The sequence below is a fragment of the Eumetopias jubatus genome, unplaced genomic scaffold (genome assembly GCF_037043125.1).
Source record: "Eumetopias jubatus isolate StellerSeaLion01/CBP00866 unplaced genomic scaffold, mEumJub1_p1.0 scaffold_4, whole genome shotgun sequence".
NCBI classification, from domain to species: Eukaryota; Metazoa; Chordata; class Mammalia; order Carnivora; family Otariidae; genus Eumetopias; species Eumetopias jubatus.
Window position 1 is genome coordinate 104,161,097 of NW_028274810.1, and position 25,795 is coordinate 104,186,891.

Below are 25,795 nucleotides of genomic sequence, written 5' to 3' on the forward strand. Positions count from 1 at the left end.
GCCTGCCCAGTCTCACCTTATAGACGTTCTCACGGGCAGAACTGAATTCCTAAGCCTGCTCGCTTTCCTTTATCATCCCCTGTACAGAGATGATGCTTCCACGTTTCCAGGTGACAGTTTAAAAGCTAAAATCCCTACACACATTCCCTCAATCATCCTGAGACAGTAGCCTTCCCCGAGGTGGATTTGTCTTGACAGATCTCAGCTCAGAGCAGACTTCCTGGTGGGGAACGTGCAAACGTGTGTGGCGCCCGGCCCTGCCCTGCGCACATGCCCAGCGGGGCTCTGTGTGTCTGGGGGGCTCTGTTATTTTAAGCTTCCTTCGAAAGCTCAGCATCACATGGTGCTCTGGAAAGAGTTCAGGTGTAGGGAGTGCAGCCCGAGGTCCGAGGAAGGGGCTGAGCAGCAGTCGGATGGGAGGGGTGGATGCCAAATTGTGGCATCATCAGGAATCCCGGGTTCCTGCTGTCGGTGAGCAAATAGGCCCCCTGCCATCACCTCCTTCTCACTCGGGCTCCCTGGAGCTCAGGGTGTCGGAGGGCAGAGAGTAGCTTCCGTTGCCCCGGCGGGCATGGACAGCCCTTGCCTTGCACTCACCAAGCTGTGCCCACCTGAGTCAGGAAGGCCCCCGCGCCACCTCCAAAAACACTAAGGTAATGAGATGGATGAGCGGGGTGATGGGCGGAGAGAAGTGTGCCTTCCAGCGCCATGCAGGTGAGCCCCAGGAACCTGGCAACGCCAGTGGCAGGCGTGTGCCGTCTCTACACGTGCCGAAGCTTTGGGGGGGGGAAATGACAAAACCAAAACCCAAACCAAAAATCGGACTTTCTCATGTGGCGAGCAATTCCAAACAACACAGACCTAGCACTACAGTTTCTTCCTTCCCTGGCATCGCTTTGGTCTCCCAGATCCCAAGAGGCGCAGAACTATGTTTTAAAGGTGTTGTAGAGGGAGACTGAGCCCGATGGAAGAAAGAGGTCACCAACCTGGCCAGTCAGTGGGCACAAGGTTTGCTGCCCACCCGACCTTCAACCTTTTGACATGGTCTGCAGGGCATTTCACGAGATGGGCTCCCACACCCTCCTGGTGAAATCAAAGTCACACGTGGGCCATTCATAGAAGGCAGGCCACAAGCACCTAATCTGGGATCCCTGTGAGGAGAAAACAGCGTCCGACGGAGCCTCTCATCCCTCACAGTGCCCCCTATACACGGCAGGATGGGGCACCAGGGCGCCATAATGTGGCCGGGATTGGGAGGGAACTGCCCGCCCCAGACATGGCAGCATTTCTAATGAAGTATGTGTGGTTGGGATTTCCTGTCCCGAGGCTTCAGCCTCGAGCCCCTATTTCCACCGGAAAACCCCACTGTAGGATTCTTGATGGCAAAAACACAGATGTTGACCAACCAGCACCAGCGAGAGACAGCATCTTTGCTGCAGTCCCCACCAAGATTCAAAGCCAGGCTTGGGTTCTAGAAAGAGCAGCGACTTGTCCAGCAACGTGTGTGAGACAAATGTGGAACCCACTATAGGGCACAGCTCCCGTGGGAGTAGCCTGGATCCTTTGCACGCGGAATTATTTCTCATTCTCAAACGAACGGGGGCCCTTGTGTATTTTTGAGTTCTGTTCTGACATACGCACACACATTATAAGGATATATTCCTTTAATTTTTGGAACTGGAAAACTTTCTTTAATTCGGTCTATGCTTGTAGAACACAAAGATGGTCAAGAATCCACCACCCACCCAAGCTGACGCTCAGCCCCATTTGTAAGCAGCCGGCTATATAAATGTGTGCGTGGCTGTTAGGTAGCTCCTTCAAACGATTAAATGAAAAAAAAAAAAAAAGATCGTACTTATGTGTCTCTCTCTCTATATATATGTATGTATATAAAACCATGGCATTCTTAATTCTGGCCCAAGATAATAAAGTATACATTTAGTGCCACTCACCAGATACCAGCGAATGCAGGATGTGTCATTGAGGGGTCTCTTTGCGTGGGTCCAGGCTGTCCCCGGGATGGATGGCCATGGGATACCAGGTCACCAGAAGGAATATGCTCACTCGTGGAACTGCATTTCCAACATATGCATATATATGCATGTGTGTGTGTGTGTGTGTGCGCGTGTGTTCCTGTGTGCGCGGTATGTTGCCAAAGTAGAAAACACCAGTTTATTCTGTTCGTACTAAGCATGTTAAATAAATCAGATTCTGTAACCGATAACATTTTTTTTTAAAAAGGAACATTGAAGATCTTCAAAAATTGCTACAGTACAAAAAAAGTGTGTGTGTGTGTCTGTGTGTATTTATATATTTATATATGTATATTAACCAGAAATAGCGACTCTATTGGAAGATTCCCACCCACTGTTTTCGGTAAGATTTCTACGCGTGGTTCGCTTGGCTTCGCCTTGGTCACCAAGTCCTTCGGGTCAGTACATGGCACATAATGGTATTATTGGCAAAGGTTCAGAATCAGTTCAAATCCCAGGCTCCAGGTGCTTCCTGCTGGCCTTTCTTCTCTGTCTCCAGCTTCTTTCTTGCTTTTCTTCTTTCTGCTCTCCAAAGACAACTCTGGCAGAAGGCAGTCCCCCATAGGCGTGAGCATTTTTATAAAAATATATTTGGCCTATAGCGTCCTGCTCTTTGAGCGTCCCACCGGCAAACGGAAGCGGTAGGTATGGGGACCCTCCCCGTAGAGAGTTTAGTTTTAAGTTTTGTGTGTGTGTGTGTGTGTGTGTGTGTGTGTGTGTGTGTTTTAATTTTTTTTTTAATTTTTATTTATTTATTTTTTTTACAGGTTCACCAACGGAATCCTGTGTGGAAAGAAAACAAGAAGAGATTAAATAGCAGGGAGCCACGGGCAGGATGAGTCTGTACAGCCCCTCTGAGACTTGCCGGCTTGCAGACACCGGGGTCTCCTGCCCTGGGCACCGGGGATTGGAGCACATGCTAGGAGTCCCAGGGACCTCGTGCTAATCACAGTAGCTGATGGAGGAGCTGTTGCTTCTGCCCAGAGTGGGTCTGGGCGTCCTAAGAGGGGCTGGGATCACCCCTGCATTAACTACGAGAGGGCTGTGCACCGCAAGCCTGCAAGTGACTGTATGCGTCCAGTGCCAGGCTGACCCCCTTTTCAGCTCCTACCCACCAGGAGCAGAAGTGCCGCCCGCCGCATTCCTGGATGGTGGGAAGCAATGGAGTCCATTTCAACCCACTGCTCAGCCGGAGGCTCACTGAGGCTGGGACTTGGGGAGATTAACCGGTTGCATCAGAAAAACTGACCCCTCGGTCTACCCAAGAGGTGATCTTGCTGAAGAAAGAAAGAAGGCGCGTGCTTGCAAGCCAAGTCGGCTGACTGCAAAGAAGGGTGGCTCTTCCCAACCTGGGCATACCTAGCCTCAGAAAGTAGAAACCCCAGAGTCTTCCCGCCTCAGTGACAGACCCCAGAGGTCAGCATCTCCTAGAGAGTCAGAGACCTGCGGCTGTTCTGGGCATGGCCAGGGGCGTTGGAACACACCATGGCTCAGCCTGGAGGCGCTTCTGCTGGAAGGATGGGGCACTGTTTCTCTCTGCTGTCACTTGGAGCCCCCCCCCCCAGCCCACAACTACAGGAAACGAGGACCCTCAGACAGTACAAAGGGGTAGGACGCTGCACCCTCATCTATGCCGGTGAGACAACTAGACGGGGGACAGTAATTCCAAAATGAAACCCAGAGGCCGTGGGCTGGAGCCCTGGCAAGTCCGCGGGGGCTCCCGGCCCCACCGGACTGGCCTCATCCTAGTCACCTGCTGAGCACTTCAGAAACACACACGCCTGCACCCGCGTCCAGAGGCCCAGACGCAGGTCCTCAGGGTAGGGCCTGTGGATACAGGTTTCTACAAGCTCCCCAGGAGACTCTGATCCTGTGCCGGGCCTGGGCCCATTACCTCTGTCTCAACAGCCGGGGGGTAGGGTGCTTTGTCCTGACCTGAATAAGCCTGCGGGGCGACCCTCCCCGGGACTGGGGGCTGCAGGGCGCCCAGGCTCGGGGAGGCGGGAGGCTGCTCGGCACCGTCTGCACCAGGAGCTTCAGCTCGGACATCCTCTTCCACTTGGGCTGGGCGTGGAGGAGAATGTTTCCTCTCCGGGAGCCCTCCTGGTCTGGACCACACAACAAGGCAGGGCCCCTGGCTGCCGCCTCACCTTAACTTCTACCTCAGTATGACACATTTGAGCAACCCCAGGAGGCCTAAAATGGAACATCTACTCATCTCCCGAGGGACTGCACGCTCTGCTGTGGGCAGGGTGTCATCTCGTGTGAAGAAATAGGACTTCTGGTCAGGTGGGTGCTGGACCACCCTCGGCAGCTTCACTCCCACGGTGCCCTGCCCCTGCTCACCTCCGCTTTCTAGGATGGGGTGGGGGTGGTTTAAAAAACGAAGCCATTAAAGAGGAGAGTAATGTCCCTCCTATATGTCTGTCCTCATTCTAATTTTTGGAAAGCTAAAAAATGTGGAGACAAATGCTCCATGACTCCACTCATACGAGGAGTCAAGTGCAGAGAGCCTGAGAGGAGAAGGGGGCTCCAGGCGCTGGGGGAGGGGGTCAGAGGGGATCGGTGTTTCATGGGGGCAGAGTTCCAGTTCGGGATGATGTGGAGGTTCTGGAGAGAGGTGGTGGTGAGGGATGCACGACGTTGTCAATGTGCCTGATGCCACAGAACTGCACTGTTAAAAACAGTGGAAATGGTCCATTCTGCGTCAGGTACACGTTACCGCAACTTTAAATTTAAAAAAATATATACATCAAAAAAAATATGGGCACACGAAAGACTGTGCCTGGTGACCGTGGGCCTAGGTCTGGCGGCCTGGGACCCTCTCTGGTTTGAGCAGCGCCCCCTCCTCGCTGGCATGAGGGTCCTGGGTTGGAGCACCTGTCAGACGGCTGTCCCCTCACAAGGGGAGGTTTCCTGCAAGGACCGCTGCAGGGCTGCCGTCAGGTCCTTTATTCTGACGGTAACCAGACCGATGGGGGTGATAGGTGCCGCCTCGTCCCTTCCCCCGTGCCCGCCATTGCGTGGGGGGTCTTCCGTATGGAGTTTATGTGGCCACTGTCCCACCTCACGTCTTCAGTGCTTCTAACCCCGGACAAGGTCCTGCCTCCTCGTTCCGTGTTCTTCGAGTGCTTGCAGACAGTCACCTCCCTGGGGAGGCCTTCCTGGACAGCCCCTCCTCTCCCAAATGCCATCTCTAGTTCATCTTTGTCTATTCGAGCTCGCTCTTGTGGGACTTTGCAGGTTCAGGACGAGCCAGGTGGGCTCTCCTGAGTGTGTGCACGCCATGTGTCATTGCAGGTGTCACGGGGTGCCTGCTAGGTCCACCGAGGCTCCAGCTCTGTGCCTGGCCCAGAGTGGACCATCAGTCCTGGACGCAGCTCAGGGAAGAGACATCTGTGTGGGAGTAGCCTCGTCCTTGGCCCCGAGACTCATGACCTTCAGGTGCTGCCTGCAGGTGGGTTCTGACTACTGCATCCGAGGACACACGGAGGGGCCCTTGTGCTGCCGGGGATGGAGACTCTTCCAAACCTACCGGCGTCTGTCTCAGGACGAGAGAGGCAGAGAGAGAGGGGCAGAGAGATGGCTCCACTCTGTGCCCTGCATTCCACCTGAGCAGCGATGTTGGCTTCCTGCAGAGGTGGATGGGTTCCCTGCAAAGGGTTCCGGCAAGGGCGGCATCACCCCGTCAGGCCGGGAGAAGGGGCGTGAGGCTGCCCGCGGCCACCTTCCACGTCTGCCCCACGTTCCTGCTGCTGGCACTCAGCTCACGGGAATGCTTCGGCTTTCTGTTCCCAAGGCTCGGTGTGTGACCCTCTCAGCTGGGCACTAACCCTGAGAGGGACCTGAGAGGGCCGTGCATCCCAGGCCAATGGGAAAGACAGCCAAGGAGCATGCCCCTCCACGTCCTGGCTGGAGACACATGGCAAGGGCATCCACACCTGGTTCCCCGCCAGAAAGGGAAGCAGCGTGTTGCAAAGTGATCTGAGAGATTGGGACCTGGGATGAATTCTGACTTTGGAGAAACTAGTGCCCTCTGCTGCCTGGAAGGAGATTCTGAGCTTTGCCTGGCCCCACCAGCGGCAGACCACAGGGCAGGCCCAGGCTCAGAGATCAGTGTCTGCTTTTGCAAAACAAGGAACGGACCGTGGCAAGAGCACCCCAGAGCCAGTGGCTGCTAGTCAATTTCTCCGCTGCTGCGTCCTGAAAGGGGTACTTTGCCCCCAAGTTTGCCTTGCTGCTGGTGCTTGGCTAAAACAGACCAGTTTGCAGTGCGGTCTGCATGTTGCTTTGAAAACAGTGTTCCTCTGAATTGCAAAAGCTGGGTATTCCGTTAATGTATTTTTTTTTTTTTTTTTAGAACAAAGCGGGAAGGCTCAGGTGCATTTCTCGGTTTTTATTAGTTATGTCTTCAGTGTGTTTTTGAAAATAATAATAATACATGATTTATTTCTTACTGGCTTCAGATGCGAGAACTTTTATTACTTTTCGGGCTCTCTTGGGAATAAAATGGCCTTGGCAAATGCAAAGATCTGAACACTAATGAGGTTTTCTGAAGTTTACTTGTTATATGAAAAATGACAGGAAATTAGCCCAAGAGCCAAGGGCAGGCGTGTGTCCTTGGCCCCTTTCCTCAGTGGGCGGGGAGGTCAGGACAACTGGGTGCCACCGTGGAGGTGGTCTGAGGCAGGAACTTGCCGGAATCGACTATAGAGGCCGAATCAGGGAGACAGGGTGAACATCTGCCCAGACGCGGGTGCCTGTGTCTGGGACAACCCGCCCGCAGGGCAGCGAATTTGGCCACTTTTGGGTCCCACGTGTGCATGGGGGTTAGCACGAGTGGACAAGACGGTGCGGTAACAAACTGCTCTGTCATCATTACAAATGCATTTGGAGAGGCTCAGCAACTATGGCAAGAGAGAAATATCTCCACCAGCTCTTAAACCTTAATTAAATGTTTTAGTATTAATTGCTATTTATTTAAGGGACAGTAAGTACCTTAGTAAATCTGAGCGATCTTCCTGGCCATTCTCCGCTCGATGCTCAGGTCCAGGCATTAAGAGCAAGAATCAGGGATACTTAGAATCCAAATACTTTCCTCCCAGTGAGTGATAAACGGTCTGTCTGGCACGTGGTGAAGGAATCTTTAAGCATTTATCAAAGGCTAACAAGACTGTTTGCGGAGCCCTCCTGGTCTGCGTCTGCGGGAACAGGCGCCAGGTGTGGCGGCTACGCATGGCCGGACTCAGAGGAGGTCCTGTCTCGGCTCTTCTCACCTCCCCAGACGGCCTGCCTGGGGTCCACAGTGAGCGGGTCAAGCTCTTCGGACACAGATGTGTCCCTTCCTGCGAATGGAGGTGGTCCTGAGATAGTTCCTAGGCAGGTGGGGGTCCAGACACCCTGAGAGGAACGTGGTCCAGGCAGAGCCCACCTGGGAGTGGCAGACGGGCTGAGCCCACCAACAGCTTGTGGGGGTCCTCTGACACCCTGAGTTGCCAGAAGAGAGAACTGAGACAGAAAAGCTTTCTGGAGCACAGGAATCCATAAAAGCACTTTTCTACTATTTTTTTTTAAGTCAGGGCTGCGACTCCTGGTTCCAATGTGGGTGAGGAGGCTGGTGGCTCAGGCTGTCGGGCGCTCAGGAGCTGGTCTCCCATCTGCAGAGCCGAGCTGAATGTCCCAGGACGCCAGTTTGCTGGAAAGCCCACCTCCAGCTGCACCGACTCTCTTCCCACTTGGGGCCGGGCTGGGGGTGGCACAGGGGACAGCGCACGGCGGGGGGGGGGGGGGGGGCTGCAACCGGGAAAGAGCCAGGCCGCCTTGGGCTGACCTGCCCCACCACGAGCAACCTGACTGACCCCAGGCGCGTCACTTAACTGCTTCGTGCCTCAGCTTCCCCTCTGTAAAGTGGCATTTCTGGGGGGACACTACGAGTCCCTGGATGTCAAGAGTGCCCCATTACTGTCCCCCCGAAAGTCCACCTCAGGGGACCTGCCCTCCAGCCCCCGCTGGTGGTGGGGGAGCTCCCTGGAGTGAAGAGCATGCCCACCTCCAGGCTGTGAGCCTTCAGCTCTTGAAGGAAGGGAGCAGAACCCTTGACGTGCAGTGCCAGATCGATGTCTTATGTTTTTATGCATCTTTAAAATCCTAACAGGGATACTGGCGACCACTGGGCCATCCTGCAGAGGGTTCACCAGGCAGGCGGGAACTCCGCTGCTAATAAGCAGCTCCCTGTTGCTAGCCTGGTTGGAACTCCAAAGGGAGCTCTGTCCCTGGCCTTAATGAGGTGAGTCCCATTGAGGCAGACAAAGGGACCAGGTTCTGAGGGATGGGCCATGCAGGCGCATCTGGCCCTTGAATGGTCGGGGACAGAGTGTGACTTACCTAACTTGCCTGCACAGTCTCAACAAAGGCCTTTTGTGGGGGTAGGGAGGAGAGCTTTCCATTCTTGTCTAATCACATTTCTTTGCCCGATGGCTGAATATCATGCTAAGCAAGCAGGTCATTTTGGCTGCAGGACAGGAAGCGAGGGCCGGAGATTTGATTTGGAGCAAACACTTGATTCATTAGGGCTGGATTAGGACCGACCCATTCACTCCTATTTCTGAAAGCTGTGGGTTCCTCCAGCCCCTGGTTTTGTGCTGCGAGCCGAGCCCCCCAAGGGGCACACGGACGCCCCCAGGAAACACCTCCCACCCACTCTGACAATGATTCCTGCCTCAGAAGGTGGGCAGAAGGAAGAAGCAAGTATTTTCAAAAATCAACAACCCAAACTAGAAGCTGGGCTCCCTACTCAGGGAAGGGATCTGATGTCACAGAGTATCTGTGTTTGAGAAAAAAATGAGGATCCTTAGAAAACCCAACATCAAAAAGAAAAACGACCAAAAAGCCCAAAGTCCAGGTTGCATCTATTGACTGTGTGTAGACAATGTGCAGTCATGGGGGCAAAATGCACTTTCTCCCCCAGCAGCCTGAGTGTTCGGGAGACTCGGTGCAGAAGAAAGCAATTTACCCTTAGCATTAAAGTTAGTATCACTGAAAGCAAACCAAATGTTCCTATTCAGCAGAGCGTGGAAAATTCATCCTGTTTTGGTGCTGGTCCCTGGCTTCAAATTAGTAGATGTTTCAACTCTTTGCTTCCTTCTTTTATCTTTTACCTTCTTATCTCTTATTTTTATATTCCAAAATTGTGTTTTAATTCTGCTTCGAGCCCTCTCTCCCCCCGCTGCCCCCCGCCCCCGATGTAGAGACATCCGATGCAGGTGTGATGCCTGCCCGTGTAGCCGCTGCCCTGGTCCCTGTCTGTCGAGAGGCCAGGTTTCCCTGCCGGCTGGGGCCTTCCCTGGGGCTGGGACGGCGCTGCCACTCCTGGGTGTCCGTCCCTCCCTCCACGGGGGCATTTCTAACAAGTGCAGCAGAGAGACCACAAGCCCAGCGCTCCTGTCTCGCATTCGGGATGGCAACGCCCTTGGAATTCCACCTGCCATGTCTAGAAGGGCTCCCAGCTGTCCCAGAGTGGAGGCAGGGGTGGGGAAGGTGAGGCAAAGGGGGGAAAAAAATCGGTCGATGTCCAAAAAAAAAAGAGGTACGTACCATAAAACAGACACATGGCGTCTGCCCTGCCCCCAGGAGGTAAACAAGACTTCGGCCAGTCAGCAGGAGATTTCAAACCATTTCTCAGACACAAAGGCCACAGGAATAAGATGCCGATCAGAAGGAGAGGGTCTGCAGCGAGCAGAAAAACGGGCTTGCGTGCGCTCGTACAGAACACCGGACGAGCAGGCCGCCTGAGGCCTACTGCCGGAAATTGGCTTCTTGAGTCGAAAAGAACGCAGAAAGGTAATGCTCAGCTGGGACCCACTGGCCTTCGGCAGGAAGGGGGCCCCCTCTCCCTGTGGCCAGCTAACATTCACGTCCACCCTGGAAGGCCCTGGAGGACACAGAGCCTGAAGGAGCCGTGTACAGAAGACATTTTAGCTTTTAGTTTTTTAATTTGCGGGATAAGCCCAAAGCTTGGGGTCTCCCCCTCCAAGGGCAAAGAGTCCACCCACTTTACTGCACATGATGGAGTGGGCAGGGCCTGACTCCTGAAATGGGTCTTCTGTTATTTGTCACCTTTGAGACCTAAGTTACCATTTCCAAAGGCCAGGGAGAGCCAACAGAGCATTGCCTTAGGCCAAAAAGCAAGAACCTGTTCCATCCAATGCCTCCGAGCCAGGGCTCAGTGTGCCCACCTTGCAGCTGCGCCCACCTTGCACGTGGACAGGGCAGGGCCAAAGGGGGACCAGTGGGGACAGTGATGGTCACTTGGCAAGCCACCCCCCGCTCCCCAAACTGAAACACTCGTTGGCCAGCACTCATATCCAAACCAACACACATGCGTTCAGTGAAATGGTCTGAAAATCCTCTTGCCAATTCTTTGTGAACTAGGCCTTCTGGAAGGCTGTGATGCAACTGAGGAGCTCCCCAAATGTCGCTGAGTCAAAGCAGCGTGGGCTGCAAGGACAGTCCTGAGGCCCCTGTTCTCCACTCTCCTGGGCTGGGAAGGGAGCATCCCAGGGAATATCGTGGAGTCCAACACAGAGATGCAAGAGGAGGAGCTTAAGGAAGTTCTCCCCGTTCTCACAGCCAGGATGAGGACCCGTTAACTACGAGCAGCACAGCTAAATGTCACCCCGAGTCTCCTCGACCTGGGTTCTGGAAGGAACGCTTTCGGGCCCCTTGGGGGTTCACAGCTACTCCTGCCGCTGACAGTGGGTCCCTCGGGTCCTCCTGGTTTCCTACTCATTTCTTCCTAAGATGTTTAAGTGGTTGGAGAATTTTTTTTTTTTTTAATTTACAAAATGATGCATATGTGCATGCTCACTTAAAAAAAATAGCTTATTGATATTTTAATCTAATTCCGGATAAACCCTCAGAAGCTGACTCGAGGGTTTCTTAAATGTTCCCAGGGATGGTTTTAGGGTCATGTCTTCTTGGAAGGATTACCCATGATTAATAAAAAAGAGCATTGAATAACCAGGAGTCTGGCTGGTATTTGATATTTTTGCAAGATGCGCTGCTGACATTTTATTGATGGGCGTTCAGAGAGACTTGACGGGGAGTGTGTGGATATCAGGAGACCCGGTGCCACAAAGCCGGCCAGGATGCCTGCTCAGCCCCCAGCACATGGCATCCAGGGTGGGGAGGGCCTTCTGCCCATCTGCAAGGGTGCGGTCCGGAAGCGAGCAGGGCTGCTGCTGGGTTCTGTCTCTGGGTGGTGAAACACCTCCTTCCGTCTAGCCCGCCCCTCCCGTTTCCCCAGACCAGCTGCGTGCATTTGCTCGGCCCCCCAAAGACACGTGCAGGGTGCCCCCACCCCAGGTCGACGATGCTGTGGTGGCAGGGCCTGGCCCAGGCCTGAGCTTACCGGTTCCCGTTAAACGTGGATTTGTACTCGGCTGTCGGGTGCAGCGTCTCGTCGGTGTACACGGGCACGGACGCCCGGACACACTCGTGGGAGCACTGGAGGGTCTCATTATAGGCTGTGAATATGTCCAGGCTGCTGGGCACCCGGGCAGGCGTGAAGTCCGTCAGGTTCTGGCAGCTCTCCTCCTGCTGGTTGATCTTCCGCTGGTGGCTCTTCCGACGCGTGTTCCCGCTTTGGGCACAGCTGGAAGACAGAGGAGTCGGGGTGGGGGTGCGGCGGGCAGATGCCGAAAGCCAGCCTCAGACTACGGAGCCTTAGCCTCCGGGCATGAATTATCCGTCATTTAATATTAGATGGTAATTCCCAGCCTCTTCAGAAAGATCAGCCACAATCAAACAATCAGCTCACTCTCTCTCTCTTTTTTTTTTTGTTAATAAAATTTGAATTTTAAATGTGGCCATTACTGCAGGGCAGATTATGAGATCAGTTTCTGAGCTGCGTTCTTCCAGAGCTGAGGCCTTGTCTGGCTGAAGGGTGGCAGCCAGGCAGGGGTGCCGACTCGGTTTCCCCATGAAGGGTTGAGTACGGGTGCGGCTGGTCTGGTGGCTCATTCTGGAAGGGACTCTGTAACCATCTGTGGGGAGAATTATTAAGTGGGGAGCCCTGCACCCTCAGCCCTGCCCCTGCCCATACTCCCAAGGCGGAAATGAACGTGGATCGTCCATTCTTCACGGGTACCGGGTCTGTGGAGAGAACTCTCCTGAATGCCCCATGGGTCCTGCCCCGTCCCTCTGGACCCCGGGGCCTTCCCAGCGCCAAGGATGGACACGGGAGTCCCACCCTTGTCAGCCAAGCGGTTTGGGGGAGCAGACCATCGGTGACCTCTCCCAGGCACTTCTGGCAAGTCACGAGAAGGATGAGTGGAAGTCCCATCCCCATGGGGGAGGGCAGCTAGGAGGAAATCTGGGGAGCCCCCAGTCTGCGGAACCAGTTCCCCTTCTCCCCCTCCCTGCTGTGCTCAGAGCCAACGCGGAGGGAAGTGGCTGTGAGGGTGAGGGTCCGTGAGCCCATCTTCCTGTAAGTCACCAACATGCCCTGCCTCATCTTTCCAGTGAGGGGAGCCCTGGCTCCTGGCGGAGAAGCCCCACCCCATAAACAAAGGGGGGATGATAAATGCAAACCCAGGGGAGTCCCCTCGAGGTCATGGAACCCCCTCGTCCACTGCCTGGGTTGTCCTCCCCGGAAGAGCTCTCTGAGGCTTCGCTGCAAACCCAAATGTGGGGAACCGAGAGGCCACCGCCTCCTCCGTCTCCTGTGGGGGCCGTCAAGATGGTCAGTGGAATTTGTCCAGCCGCAAATCCATGTCGTCCTGGGCTCCAGACCAGGACCAGCCCCTGCCCAAGATGCCCTGTGGCGAGCCGAGGGTCGTCCTCATCACCTGTCACAGAAAACGCCCTGGGTCTCGGGTCTGCTGGCTTTCGGGAGGCCTCGCTGGTTTGCTGTGAGGTCCCACCCTGGCACCTCGGCTAACCCTGGAGACTGGCTTTCTCTCGGATTTCTGTTGTCTAGACCCTCGGGAGAAGCTGCTACCCATCAGCCCCATTTGACCTCCTGTCACCACCAGCCGGCAACAGGGGCACCGTTTGGGTGTATTACCCTACAAGGGAGTTCGAGCTTTGATGCTAAAAGGCGACACATTTGCTGGAGGAGGGGCTGCAGGCCGATGGGGCCTGGGAGGTGTGTGTGCAGCAGGGTCACCCAGCAGTGCCCCGGTTTTCCCAGGGGTGTAGCAGGTGTGTTCACCTAGCAAGGCCAACCTCAAAGTAGGCCAATTTCCAGGAGGAAATAGGCAAAAACAGGCTGCCTGGAGCAAAGCAATAACCTAGTTCAGCAGACACAGAGCGGCCACAAGAGGAAGGAAGGATTCAAAGCGGTGGGCGGAGCACAGCCCCTGGACGGCCAGGGGCAGCGAGGGGTGGGCGCGAACCTGCCCGGGCTGCTGGAGTGCTGGGTGGGCGGCATCGAAAGGCACACCTGAATGCAGACACAGGCTTCGGAAACCCCAACACCTGCTGCCTGAGAAACTGTCATGGAGGCCGGGCTCACTTGCATTCTGCAGAGAAAGCCACGGTCAGGGGCGCGCCCCCCCCCCCAAGGGCAGTATCAGGGAGAGCGGTGCCTGTGGCTGGCCAAGCTGCCGTGGGGCTGAAGGTGAGCAGGCTGCCATCAAGGCCAAGAGCTGCACCCGATTCTCTGGCCCAAATGAGAGAAAAAATGCTCTGGGATGCGATGTGGGACCGGGTCTGAAAAGTAGGAAACCCTCTGTGCACACTTCCCGGGGGGACCCCCACAGCCCCCATGTCCAGGCCAGAGGGGCCGAGGAGCCTTACCAGTTTTTTAAGACAAGAGTTGTAATCAGAGCAGCTATGACCATGATGAGGGAGACAGTGATGGTGATAATCTGATGAACAGCCAGACCTGGAAGAGAGGAAGGGGGGGAGGGCAGCCATGAGACCCGGGCATGAGACAGAGGAGCCCAGGAAGGGCGGGGCCTGCTCCTGTCAACTCGGGTCTCTCCTTCCCCACGGCAGGGGCTGGGCACCAGGGCTGTGGTCACCTGGAGTCCAGGAAGGGAGGCCCCAGCCCCGGCATCTCTTGGCTCCCCAGCTGTGACCCGGCCCACACGGGCAGCTGTGTCCTTTCTTGCACCTGTCAAGCTCCTCACCTGGCCCAGGTGAGCTCTGGCTGAGGCACGCCCCCCAGGACCTGTCACTCTTCCTTTGCCTCCTCCCACCTGGGTAAGTTCTCGATTCTGAGCACAGGCCTTTGAGTGGGAGCAGGTCTGGCCTGACACAGGAGGGGCCGAGGCAGCCCAGGACTTGTTGGGAAGGTAGGGGACAGTGAACATGGGTTGACCTCCTGGCAGACTCAGGGGTTACCTGGATCACTGGGGAGTATCTTCCTCTTTCCAGAGTCCTCTCCAAGATGCTCACTGCCTGATGAGGTTCCAGGAATAAAAGACCCAGGCCTAGCAGCTGATGCTTCCCCAAAGCCTAGAAAAGGATCTGCAGTCTGGCCTCGCTGCCCTGTGCCCTGCTGTGTGTGTGCATGGGGTAGGAGGGTGCGGGGCATAAGGAGTGGAAACAGCAAGTCAGGGACAGAAGCGGGGCAGCCTGAGCCCCACCTGAGAGCTGTCTGCTGACCCCCGACAGAGATAGCAGAGGACAGGGATTCCCTCCTATACCGTCCCTCTGTTCCCCACTCCCTGTACCACCTTCCACTAACCACGGATGCAGGGGATGGGCGGCGAAGCTATGTTCCTCCTGACAACACATCTGTCACATCCTTCCTGGAACACGGACACTGGGGGCATGCCCAGCAGATGCCACTGGTCCATAAAAGCCACCTGCAAAGGCCCTGTCCTCCTCTGATCAGGAAGAACCCTACCCGAGGAGCTGGGCCACAGAGGTCTTGGGGGCTCTGCAGTGAGCCCTGCAGGGGGCAGCACCTCATCCCACTGAAGTGCTAATTCCCCCTGTTCTTGCACCTGGGAGGTGTAAGCACTTGCCTCTCTCCACTCCAGAGGCCCGCCCATCAGCCCCGAGGAACCCGGGGTCCTGGGGTGAGAACAAGACGCACGTGTGTCCCAGCGTGGAGGATTTCAGAATGTAAGATTTTTCTGGCGGTCTCCCAAGGACACAGTCTCGCAAACAGATGTTACCTCTCTACTGAATATGATCCTCATGGGGGAAATTATTAATAAATGATTCAAAGTTGGCATGACCAGAAAACAAGCTTTCTCTTCCTGTTTGCCCATCTTCTGGGCTATTTCTGTTGTCGTCAGGGATTCCCATCCTGAGGCCACAGGATAAGCAGCACTAGGAAAACTGGAGAAGACATGAATGTAATGGAAATCCCTTCATTTATTCTTTTATCCACTGATTCAAGAACCAGTTACAGAGCACCTACTGCATGCCAAACATTGTCAGTATTGACGAACTCAGCCATGGTACCCGCCTTTAAGGAGCAGCTTCTCTAGTGCCCATTTTTTCACTTGATCTTAGCCAAAAGGCTGAGAAGCGATCTAGTGCCCATTTTTTAAAATGGCAGCGTTCACTGTTGATTCTGGCCAATGGCTTCACATACATCTATGCCCAAGTTGTGGCACCTGCCATAAACCTCTAGGCCAGTTTGCCTTTTCATCTAAGACTGCCAAGTCAGTTTTCCCATAGGACTGACAGCTAGTTATGCCGCAGGGAACACCCTCAGTCTCATCAACAATGGAGTACCCACCAGCCTCAGTAATCCCTAACTATTCAACAGCTTCCCCCACACCCAACTCAGACCTTGTTGGCAGAGGAAGGGTTGGAAAGGATGGTGGTGGTGATGATGGTGGTGGTGATGGTGGTGGTGATGGGTGGTGAGTGGCGGTGATGGTGATGATGGTGATGATGGTGATCTCAGGCATGCTCAACAAGTGGTAACAATTGTCAGAGGTGCATTATCCAAATTATCCTGGTAACAACTCTCAAAGGTAGATACTATCATCATCAGTTATGGAAGTGAAAACCAAATGGACCAGTTTGTGTAAATTCCTTGGTTCACATAGGATCTGCTGGTTCAAAGCCCATCCTAAGAGCAGTAGTATTATATGATTCTGAGCTCAGACTTCATTAATCTGTTTTTGCTCTGACCTTCTCTAAGCCCAGTTTTGGTCTCCTTTATTCCAAGGTAGAGGCTGGTACCTCTCCCCTCTACATTCCTGGGGGAGAGCAAGCTTCTACATCTTCTTGAGCCTCACCACCTCCTCCATGAACACACCCCTCGGGAAGTGCTCCAGGCCCATGCCAAACACTTCTCAGCTATCCGTTGGCAGGCTGCATCCCAATCCCCATGGCAAGAACTGAGTCTTCATTCCTTGGGCTAAACCTTCCATCTTCTAGGTCAGGAGAATCCAGCTTACAGAGGCTGGCGATGTAAAAGTACACAGTGAGCGGGTGAACCAAGAGAACGGCAGGGGCTGGTTCAACTGCTAGGTCAGGCCGAGCTGAAGGCATTGAGAGCCCCGCAAGAGCAGAGTGCTGTGCCATCCATTCCCCAACACCTGTTGGACCAGAGGAGGCACAGGGCACTGCTCGATTTTGACCTCTCATCTTGTTACTACAGGCATTCTGTTGGGTTGAATATCTGCATTGGCAACCGTCCTTGGAAGGGAAGAGTTCCATGACCAGCTGCATCTTAGATGTCTGATCGCCTCCCATTCCCCCCTGTGGGTAAGGATGGGAAAGCGCTGATCCTCCTCCTCTGATAGATGTAAGAAACCGAGGCCTGGGGGCAGAACGGTTGGCTCAAGGGACCCTCTCCCTCACTGATGACTCTGAGAATGGAAGACCAGCCCCTTGCCCGAGGGCCTCATAAGTCCCTGAGCCCCCTTAAGAAAGGGGCCTCTTCATCTTCATACCCACCCCTAGCCCCCCACACACTCTAACACAGTCCCTTACCACCGTAGCTATGTGACACATTGCATTTATAACTGAAAAGGAGAAAATAAAAACCAGGGGGACAGGGAGAAAGGTAATGATACAGTCCTAAGGTTTGCCTTATCCCGGAGGCCCTTCTCCTGCCTTCAGTGTGGGACTCCTCCAGAGAACTTACCAAATTAGATTTTGGAGGAAATTATAAGTGGGTTAATAACCAGCCAGGATCTCTGCTATGCTTTCTAGAAAGACCTCTTTATGCCAGGTACCTTGCCAAGTCTTCACATGTGATCAATCGAACCCATCACCATCCTGCACTTTTGCACCTGCCTGACTGATGAGGAGCTTGATGCTGAGGAGTAGAGTGACTTTCCCATCATCATTCGGCAGAGCCAGGATGAAAGGCAGGTCTCTGCTCTGGAGCCTCAGAGAAGGTCAAACATCTCACGCCAAGCTCACCCATCTGTAGCTACATTCTGGTCATAAAACTAGCTACAGGCAAACATCTGACTACTCCTCACATACTTTACTTGCAAGGCAAACAGCCTTATGCTTCAACGCCTGGCCCGTGAGTTCTGATGGGCCCCTGGGCTCATGCCTAAAAGATCCATAGCTACAAGAAGATCCCACAGACCCCATGCTCATGATGGTGGAACAAAAGTCAGGCCTTTTGACATGTGGCAAGAATGACACTTGTAAGAAGCAGGTTGGAAGATAGAAAATCCATAAGGATGCCTCCTCACTTCTTCTCCCCAGGAGGCTGTGGCTACTGCGAAGAGAACAGAACAGCACGTGAGAAGTGGTGTCCACGTGAGAAGTGTGTCCTGTTTCAATCATCTGCCCTGTTCTTTAGTCCTCCCCGAATGCCAGGAGTCCTTTCTTCTTCATCAGTGTAAATCCCTTAAGTCTTCGCATGGATGCCGGCTAGGCAAACCTTGCCAGGAAGGGCCAGAGAGTAAATATTTCAGGCTTTGTGGGCAGTATGGTCTCTGTCGCAGCTTCCCCATCCGGCCGTTACAGGGCAAGAGCAGACAAGGATAATGTGCAAGCAAACGGGTGTGGCTATGTTCCGATAAAACTTTATTTACAAAAACAGAGAGCAGCCAAATTTGGCTCATAAGTTATAGTTTGCTGGCCTCTAACCCACGTGAACAGCTGAGGGTGGTTTGTCTTATAAATTAAATAGAATATATATCTATTTTGAAAGATTGGTTAAAGCTGGGACTCAAGCTGCAATCCTTTGGTTCTGAAGACTAGAACCTTCACACTCCATCATCAAAGGCTTCCCAAGTTCTCAGAATTTCACTGGCCACTGCCAAGGTGATTTCAAAGACAGCCACAGCCTCCACCTTAGCAAGCTGGACCGTAACAGTCGGCCATGGGCAGCTTCGCCCTGCCGGGTTTGTCCACGTGAGGCTGGCTTGGGAATAGATCACTTTGTGTGACAGTTTCCTCGAGAACTCAATTAGACAGATTCTTGATTTTTGGAAACCAAACTCCAGGGAGAATTTTATCAATTTAGTCCCTCCAGGGACCCAAAGAATTATTTCAGCCACATGTCTTTCAATTTTCTCCATTAAGGCTGAAAAGGAGCTGCATTTTGCAAAAAGACAAGGACATTCAGATCTCAGAGCTGGTGTGTCGAGCTACTGGGTTTCCCTGCCCCACGCAAATGGCAGGGTTCTTAGGAGGTTATCCCCCTCAAATTCTCTCCTTCCTCACTAATTTCTGCCATATTACTCACCCCTTAAGTAGTGCTTCCCTCAGGTCAGGTCCCTTGTGGACACTAAATAGTGCAGGTAGGAACTTCTGTCCTGCAAACCCTACTGACCCCGGGCAAGGAAATCCTTGAACAGTGTCTACTCCAGCTGTCAGGCAGGCTGTGGTCCGGTGAACGACGATGTCACCTGAAGGGAGGATGTACACTCTATACACCCGGGAAAGGGAAGAAAACACAAACTTCCTCCTCTCCATTTACAAGGTCAATACTGAATCCATCTTCAAATTCTTTGTAATTCAGACATGGTCCCAGAGTGCACAGCATGCAGTGTGGAGTTCCTGCTTCCCCTTCCTGACAGGTGTTATTGTTCCTGCTAATTTAGGGGCTCTTTCTGCTCCTGGTAATTGCCACTGTATACTAATGTGTGAGGAATCAGCTGCCATCCTGATAATGAAAAATTATACCTGGAATAATGGATGGGGACAGATGGATTAGCAAACTCTGCATCAATCAATAGGGCTTTTATGGTTATATTTGTGGTGGTTTGTAATAAGATCAGGCCCTGGAGACTGATGGGGAGTTGGTAATCCATCTCTGGGTCTGGACGACTTTCTCGTTCAATGGAGCTGGATCAAACATGGGCCACTGTCCATGGCAAAAGCAAACCCATTGAGGGCCTTCTTTCTTAGCGCTTGAGGAATGTACGTGGTACATCCGGCTGCTACCCTTGGATGAAGGCAGGAGCGATGGCGCTGGAATTTGCTGAGGCAAAGGGATGACGTATCTTTGTCAACGGTAGCTCATCGTAGAATGCAGGGATCTCCTGTGCCTGCGCCGTGGGAACCAAGGACGGTGACCAGTGGATCCAAGGACGTCTGTCTTCAGGGGCTTGATGGATGAGAGGTGACAGGGGTTTCCCAAAGTACCAACCTCACTGCAAAAACTCCATTCCTTTTCCACCAAGGCTGCAAAACATGGACTCCACAGCACATCTTTGACAAACAGTCTGTCTGGGAACTCGGTGAAGCTCGCAGCGTCCATTGCAGGACGGGTGAGAGTCTAGCCCAGCTTTCTTGAGAAGGAGGCGCTCTGAAGTTTGGGCTCATTCTGAGGCACTTGGCCACCTCCTGGGGTGGGAGAAGGCTGTTGAAGGAAAACATGTCTTCCAAAACCAGGGTGTTCTCAGAGAAACAAGGCTGCTAGCTTTTTTGGTGGGGACACAAAGAAGCGTGCCATTTTCTGAGTGACCCTGCAGGGCATTCTATGCTGTGGGTGATGGGGGAGCCTGGAGCCAGGACTCCATGGAGATAAAGTTGCCTCTCATTGGAATTCTCTGCAGCTTAAGGCAGGACCACCCCATACAGAGAAGAGAGCCCCACTCTGGAAATAGCTGTACTAAACACTCATGATAACATGGTGAAGGTGAGTCCTCGAGGAATCACCCTAAAGGACCCATGTCAGATTGTCCTCAGCCGGGGGCATCTGGCCCTGTCTGGAGACATTTTTGGTGGTCACAGAGGGGTGAGGGGTCCTACTGGCATCTAGTGGATAGAGTCTCAAGATGCTGGCTCTGTCCTACAGTGCACAGGACAACCCCATAAGATCTGGTCCAAAACATCAATGTGGCTGAGGTTCTTCACTAATGAAAGGAATGCATGAATGACACTAGGAAACAGTGTCCCCATCTCAAATCTGCTCACATCATCCAAACTGACTTGCTGGGACACAATCACGGTGGTGGCACGTGGGTAGTGGGTCAGAAATGTCCTGATCACACCCCATATGGCCACAGAAGGTGAAATGTGGTCCTCTGCCCATCCAGCCACTTCTCCCTCCAGCCACTTCCTTCTTGGTAGAAGGTGAGACTGGTGAGGGCATGCAGGACTGAGTCAGCAGTGACTAAGGAAGCCACAAGCATCCTAGTGGTAGTAGGTACCCCACATTGTTTTTGGCGAATTAGTTTATATATGCTCCCTCCAACCTCATGAGGTGGGTGCAGAAATGCTGTCCATTTCCATAGGGAGGTTAGGGGGCTTTCTCAAAGCTGCACAATATATTGGAGGTCACCAAGACTACCTTCAGGTTCAAAAATTCACTCAAAGGACTCACCAAATTGAGCTGTTACACTCAGTTTTGGCTTACTAAAGTGAAAATACACAGATTAAAATCCGCACTGGGAAGAGGCACAGGGGGGCAGAGTCCAGGAGAGACCAGGTGTGAGTAACCAGTGGAGGAATGTGGGCAGCCCTTACCTCCCACCTGTGATGTTGCGTGAGAACACGCGCAGGGTGTCGCCAGCCAGGGGAGCCCCCCTGAGCCTGGGTGTCCAGAGTCTCTGTCGTGGCTTGGTCGTGTAGGCATGGCAGGTCGTAGCTCCAGCCCGACCAGAGGTGGAGCTGACGCCCTGGAGTCCAAGGCCCCCGCCAAAAGTCACATTATTAGCATAGACTATCTGGGAAACCAAGACACTCTTATCAGGCAGGACAGTCGGAGGACTTACAGTGACCTCCCAGGAGCTGGGCTTGAGGTCATTTCTTTGAGCAAGATTAACCTTTTCCTGCTAAGAAAAGCAGCTCAGACACAGGAAAGCCGGGACTCAAAAGCGGGCTTGCTCCAGGGCCTGTGCCTTTAGCTGCTCTCCCGCACAGCCCACTGCAGAGCAGTGGTCTTTTCACCACGGGGGGTGGCCGATGGCCAGCTGCTGTGATCCAGAGAACGTGGGGGTCATCATGCACACCTCACTGACGAGGGTCTCCAAAAGGGCCTCGAGGTGGGGCTTAGTCTCCTGGCATTAGGCTGACTAAAGCTGTCCCACCCCCAGGTCAGTCACATCGAGGAGCAAATTCCTCGGATAAGGAGAACCTTCTCTGACTTTGGAGACTCCCCTGAATTTTAGAGTGTACTGAGGAGACAGAGGGAGCTGGGGGCCAAAGAGATCACAGAGCAGCCAGGTCCAGACCCAAACAAATGCATCGGGGTCCGTGGAGAGTTTGGGAAACTCCACTCACCGCCAGTGGTGTTGTCATTTTACGGATTGAGCTGTGTCTCCCCAAAACTCACAAGTGGAGGTCTTAACCCACTGCCTCGGAATATGACCCTATTTGGAAATGGGGTCGTTGCAGACGTAATTAATTAAGATGAGGTCATAGTGGGGTCAGTGGCCCTAACCCAGTATGACCGGTGTCCTTATAAAAGGGGGAGATTCAGAGACACACTCCCCCACAGGGACAAGATTGGAATTCCGCTGTCAGAGCCCATGAACCACCAGAAGCTGGGAGAGAGGCTGGAACATTCTTCCCTGGCCCTGCCTTGCTCTCATCTTCTGGTCTCCGGAAGTATGTAAGGCAGTGAATCTCCGTTGTTGACAGCACCCACTCTGTGGTACGTTGTGATGCTATAGCATTAGGAATCTCAAACTCCTGAGCTGAAATGCTTTGTGGGGGCCCAGGAGCCTGGGTTGGGGGGGGCGGGGTCAGTTAGAGTCACGGAGGCCTGTGGCCCTCACTCGACTCTGCAAAGCCATGATCCCCTACACAGCTGACTTTAGCCAGCCCCGAGACAGCTGGTGCCAGGTCCTGGGAGTCCGGACCCTGGACAAGTGACCTGGTCTCCCCCCGACCCCAAATTCACGTCCCCCTGTCCAACCTCAGAATATGACCTGATTTGGAAATAGGGTCTTCATCGATTTAATTAATTACCTAAGGACCTTGAAATGAAATTGTCCTGGATTTAGGACGGGTGGTCAGTGCAATGGCTGGTGCCCTTATAGAACCCCGGGGTGGGCACAGAAAAACATGGAAGAAATCCACGTGACGCTGATGCAAAGGCTGGAGGCCTGCGGTCATGAGCCCAGGGCTGCCAGCAACCACCAGAAGCTGGAGAAGGCAGATAGGACCCAATCCTAGAACCTTTGGAGAAGGTGTGGCCCTGCTGGCTTCAGTCCTCCAGAACCTCGGGAGAATAAACATCCGTTGTTTCAAGCCCCCGGCTGTGGGACTTGGCCCCTGGTGGCCCCAGGGGATTTGCACGCTTGCTTTGCCTCTCTTGACTCATCTGCAAATAAGATCCCAGGAGAATTTATTCAGAGGCCGAGGGAACCTCATTAGCCACGTGGCCTGTGCACAGTAGGTCTCAGCAAAGGCCGGTGTCATCCCCATGAGGCCGTGAGGGTGGGCCTCTAGGGCCCTGCTTCCCCTTTCTGCACACACAGGAAAATTTCTGGGGCGGGATGGCAAATGGGGCTGAGGTTTGCATCTCTCCCACTCCCTGGGGTCACTGACAGCAGCACACTGAGTAGGAAGGCCTGGAAGTAGATGTTTGAAAACTGTGGCCTGAGGGCCATATGCAACCCCCACTCCCCTGCCCCAATTCTGTAACTGAAGTTTTATTGACACATGGCAACATCAGACTAAATGTCCAAGGCGACTTTGGTGTTACCAGGGAAGGATGCAGTTGTGTGGTCCGGAAGCCTAAAATATCTGCTATCTGTCCCTTTAGTAAAGAGTTGGGGGCCCCTGCCCTAGAGGGGGACCTGGCCCCTGTGACCTACCCACCCCTTGTCTCAGGGCCTCTCCCTCCACGGGACCACACGCAGTCACCCCTCGTGGAAGAGGGTGCAGGCGGGATACGTGTTTCTGAGCTGAATTTAATGACGAGGAGAAGGGGTTACACACAGAGGCCAGGCCCCATCCATCTGGCCCCTCGGACTCACATTCATGGACAGCAGTGACCAGGATGCTGGACTGGGGCCCAGGAAACATGCCTCCCACCTTGGGCCCTGAACACCCCGGAGGCCGGGTCAGACCTGCTCATTCACAGGCAGCATGGTTTCTGAGCAGAAAGGACAGTTCTGAGCAAAACCCAACCCCTCAGAGAGATTTGCAGCTTCAGCAGTTTTGAAAGCATGAGCGCTGGGGTTCCTTCTGCTGGCCTCTGCCTCCACCTCTCTCTTGCATTGGTTGCTGCTCCTTCCCTCCCACACACAGGCATGCACGCACGGGCACACATGTACACACACACACGCACACACGTACACATGCACAAATACACACATGCACACACGGACACACATGTACACACATGCACAAATACACACGGACACATGTACACACGCACACGTGTACATTCACACGCGCACACAAACACACAAGGTACCACACACATGCACACACGGTCACACATGTACACATGCACACACGGGCACACATGGACACATGCACACGTATACATTCACACACACGTGCACAAACACAAGGCACCACAGGCATGCACACACAGGCACACATGGACACACATGCATGCACAAGAAGCACACATGCACACACACGGGCACACACATGCACACATGCACACATAGGCACATACACACCTGCACACAAGACACCATACACACACACACATGGATACACATGGACACACGTGCATGCACACACAGACACACATGGACACATATGCGTGCACACGCGGACATGCACATACATTCATGCACATGCATGCATGCACCATGCACACACAGGTACACATATACATGCATGCACACAAGACACCACACACACACACACACACACTTGGACACACATGGACACACGTGCACGCACACACATAGGCACACACATGCACACACTGAATTTATTGCTCATCTCATTCAAGAACAGACACTGCTGATATTCAGCTTTGAACTCAGAAGCCAATATGGAAATGATCCACTTCTTTCACTTAACTCCCAAGAGCACTGGGGTATTTCAACAAAGGATGGCAGGTGGGGAAGAAGTGTGCAGGGGAAGCCAGCATCGCTCCATGCTAAGGAGATGTTGGGGGCTGGGGAGGGACACCCCCATGGTGCCCATCAGCCAGCACTTCTGGCCTTCTGCTATGAGGGGCTTCTGCTATGAAAGCAGCATGGTCCGTGGGTGAGGGCCAGTGGCCAGGGCTCTGGGCCCCATGAGTCAGCTGCGGAGTCTGTGGCTGGATTACTCACGAGGAGCGCCAGCACCCGCCATCAGTAACAAGTCCATATTTAGCCCATACAATGGTGAATGGATCAAACCCCTAAGCAAGCCCTCCCCCACAAAGCCTGGCTCCCTCCCTCTCAGGGCATCCTCGCCGTGTGACGTGGCTGTTCCTGCCCCGCAGATGGTGCACGGGCGCTGTGTGGTGCTCCCGATCAGGAGCCGGTGCACCGTGGGTGTGCGGAGGGCAGAGGCTCTCACCCTGGCTACTGTTACTTCTGTGGAGTGTGGGCAGAGGCTCAGGCTGCCTTCCTGGCGCGGGTCGGCCGGGGCTGGGCATGCCCACTCGGTGCACGGCCCGAGCAGACACTTGGTAAGTGCCTTCTAGATAAAGCGACGCACCAATGCCTAGTCCGCATCAGAAAGCCCAGCAAGTGCACCATGGCCAGATTCCCACCCAGTGTCCAGTCCTGGAGGCCTTAGTCCTGCTCATCTTTTCATCTGGGGCTCCCTGTGCTTCAGATGCCCACTCAAGCCTGAGGGACAGGGCCCACACTGGAGGGTATCCACCTCCTGTGGCTTATGCTCTTGTCTCCTACTTATTTTCAGGGACATTTCGGCATGTTGACTGTGGCCCAGGACAGAGACGCTGTCTAGGGGCTGCACCTGACAGAGGCAGATCCAGGCATGTCCACCCTGCCACAGGCAAAGACACCCCAAGGGTGGAGCAGTGAGCGGTTCTCAGATGCTGGCTGCGTACTGGAGGTGCACGTGTGGACTCCCGTGGGAAACCCCTTACCTGTCAGTGCGTCCCAGGTAAGGACGGAATCATGGGACAGCCACAGGCGGGCCTGGCCGTGCCTGGAGCGGGCTCATTGGCATCCTGTCCTCAGCACGGCTCTGACGCTCTGAGCTGCCTGCCTCCTGCCTGCCCCGGAGGCTACAGAGGACGCACAGGAAGCCCCTGGCCTGGCGCCCGGAGCAGAGCAGACGCAGGGACAGAGGAAACCACAGTGTCTGGACTCAGCCCTGAGAACCGGATTTCCGGCAGGAGCTGCCCCCCCTCCCGTATCCTCGGGGGTCACTCATGAGGTGCCTTCTGTGCCCCCGCCATCCCAGGGGAGCCACACGGTCATGGGGCTGTGGCACGCCGATTTGCCCTTCGCGAAGAGTGAGGCGGATGGGGAAGTGTCTCTGCGCTGTGGCTG

At 54.1% G+C, this 25,795-nt stretch overlaps 1 protein-coding gene across 1 annotated transcript in view; it reads right to left on the minus strand.

Moving 5' to 3' along the window:
• Nucleotides 1-25,795, minus strand: part of AJAP1 (adherens junctions associated protein 1) — a 126,594-nt gene that overhangs the window by 2,307 nt on the left and 98,492 nt on the right. The window contains exons 3-6 of the mRNA XM_028108555.2: nt 13,833-13,920; nt 11,443-11,685; nt 9,627-9,758; nt 1,953-2,816 (exon numbers count right to left, since the gene is read on the minus strand). Coding sequence (XP_027964356.1) covers nt 9,686-9,758; nt 11,443-11,685; nt 13,833-13,920 — 404 coding nt within the window. The 3' untranslated portion in view covers nt 1,953-2,816; nt 9,627-9,685. The remainder of the gene's footprint in view (nt 1-1,952; nt 2,817-9,626; nt 9,759-11,442; nt 11,686-13,832; nt 13,921-25,795) is intronic.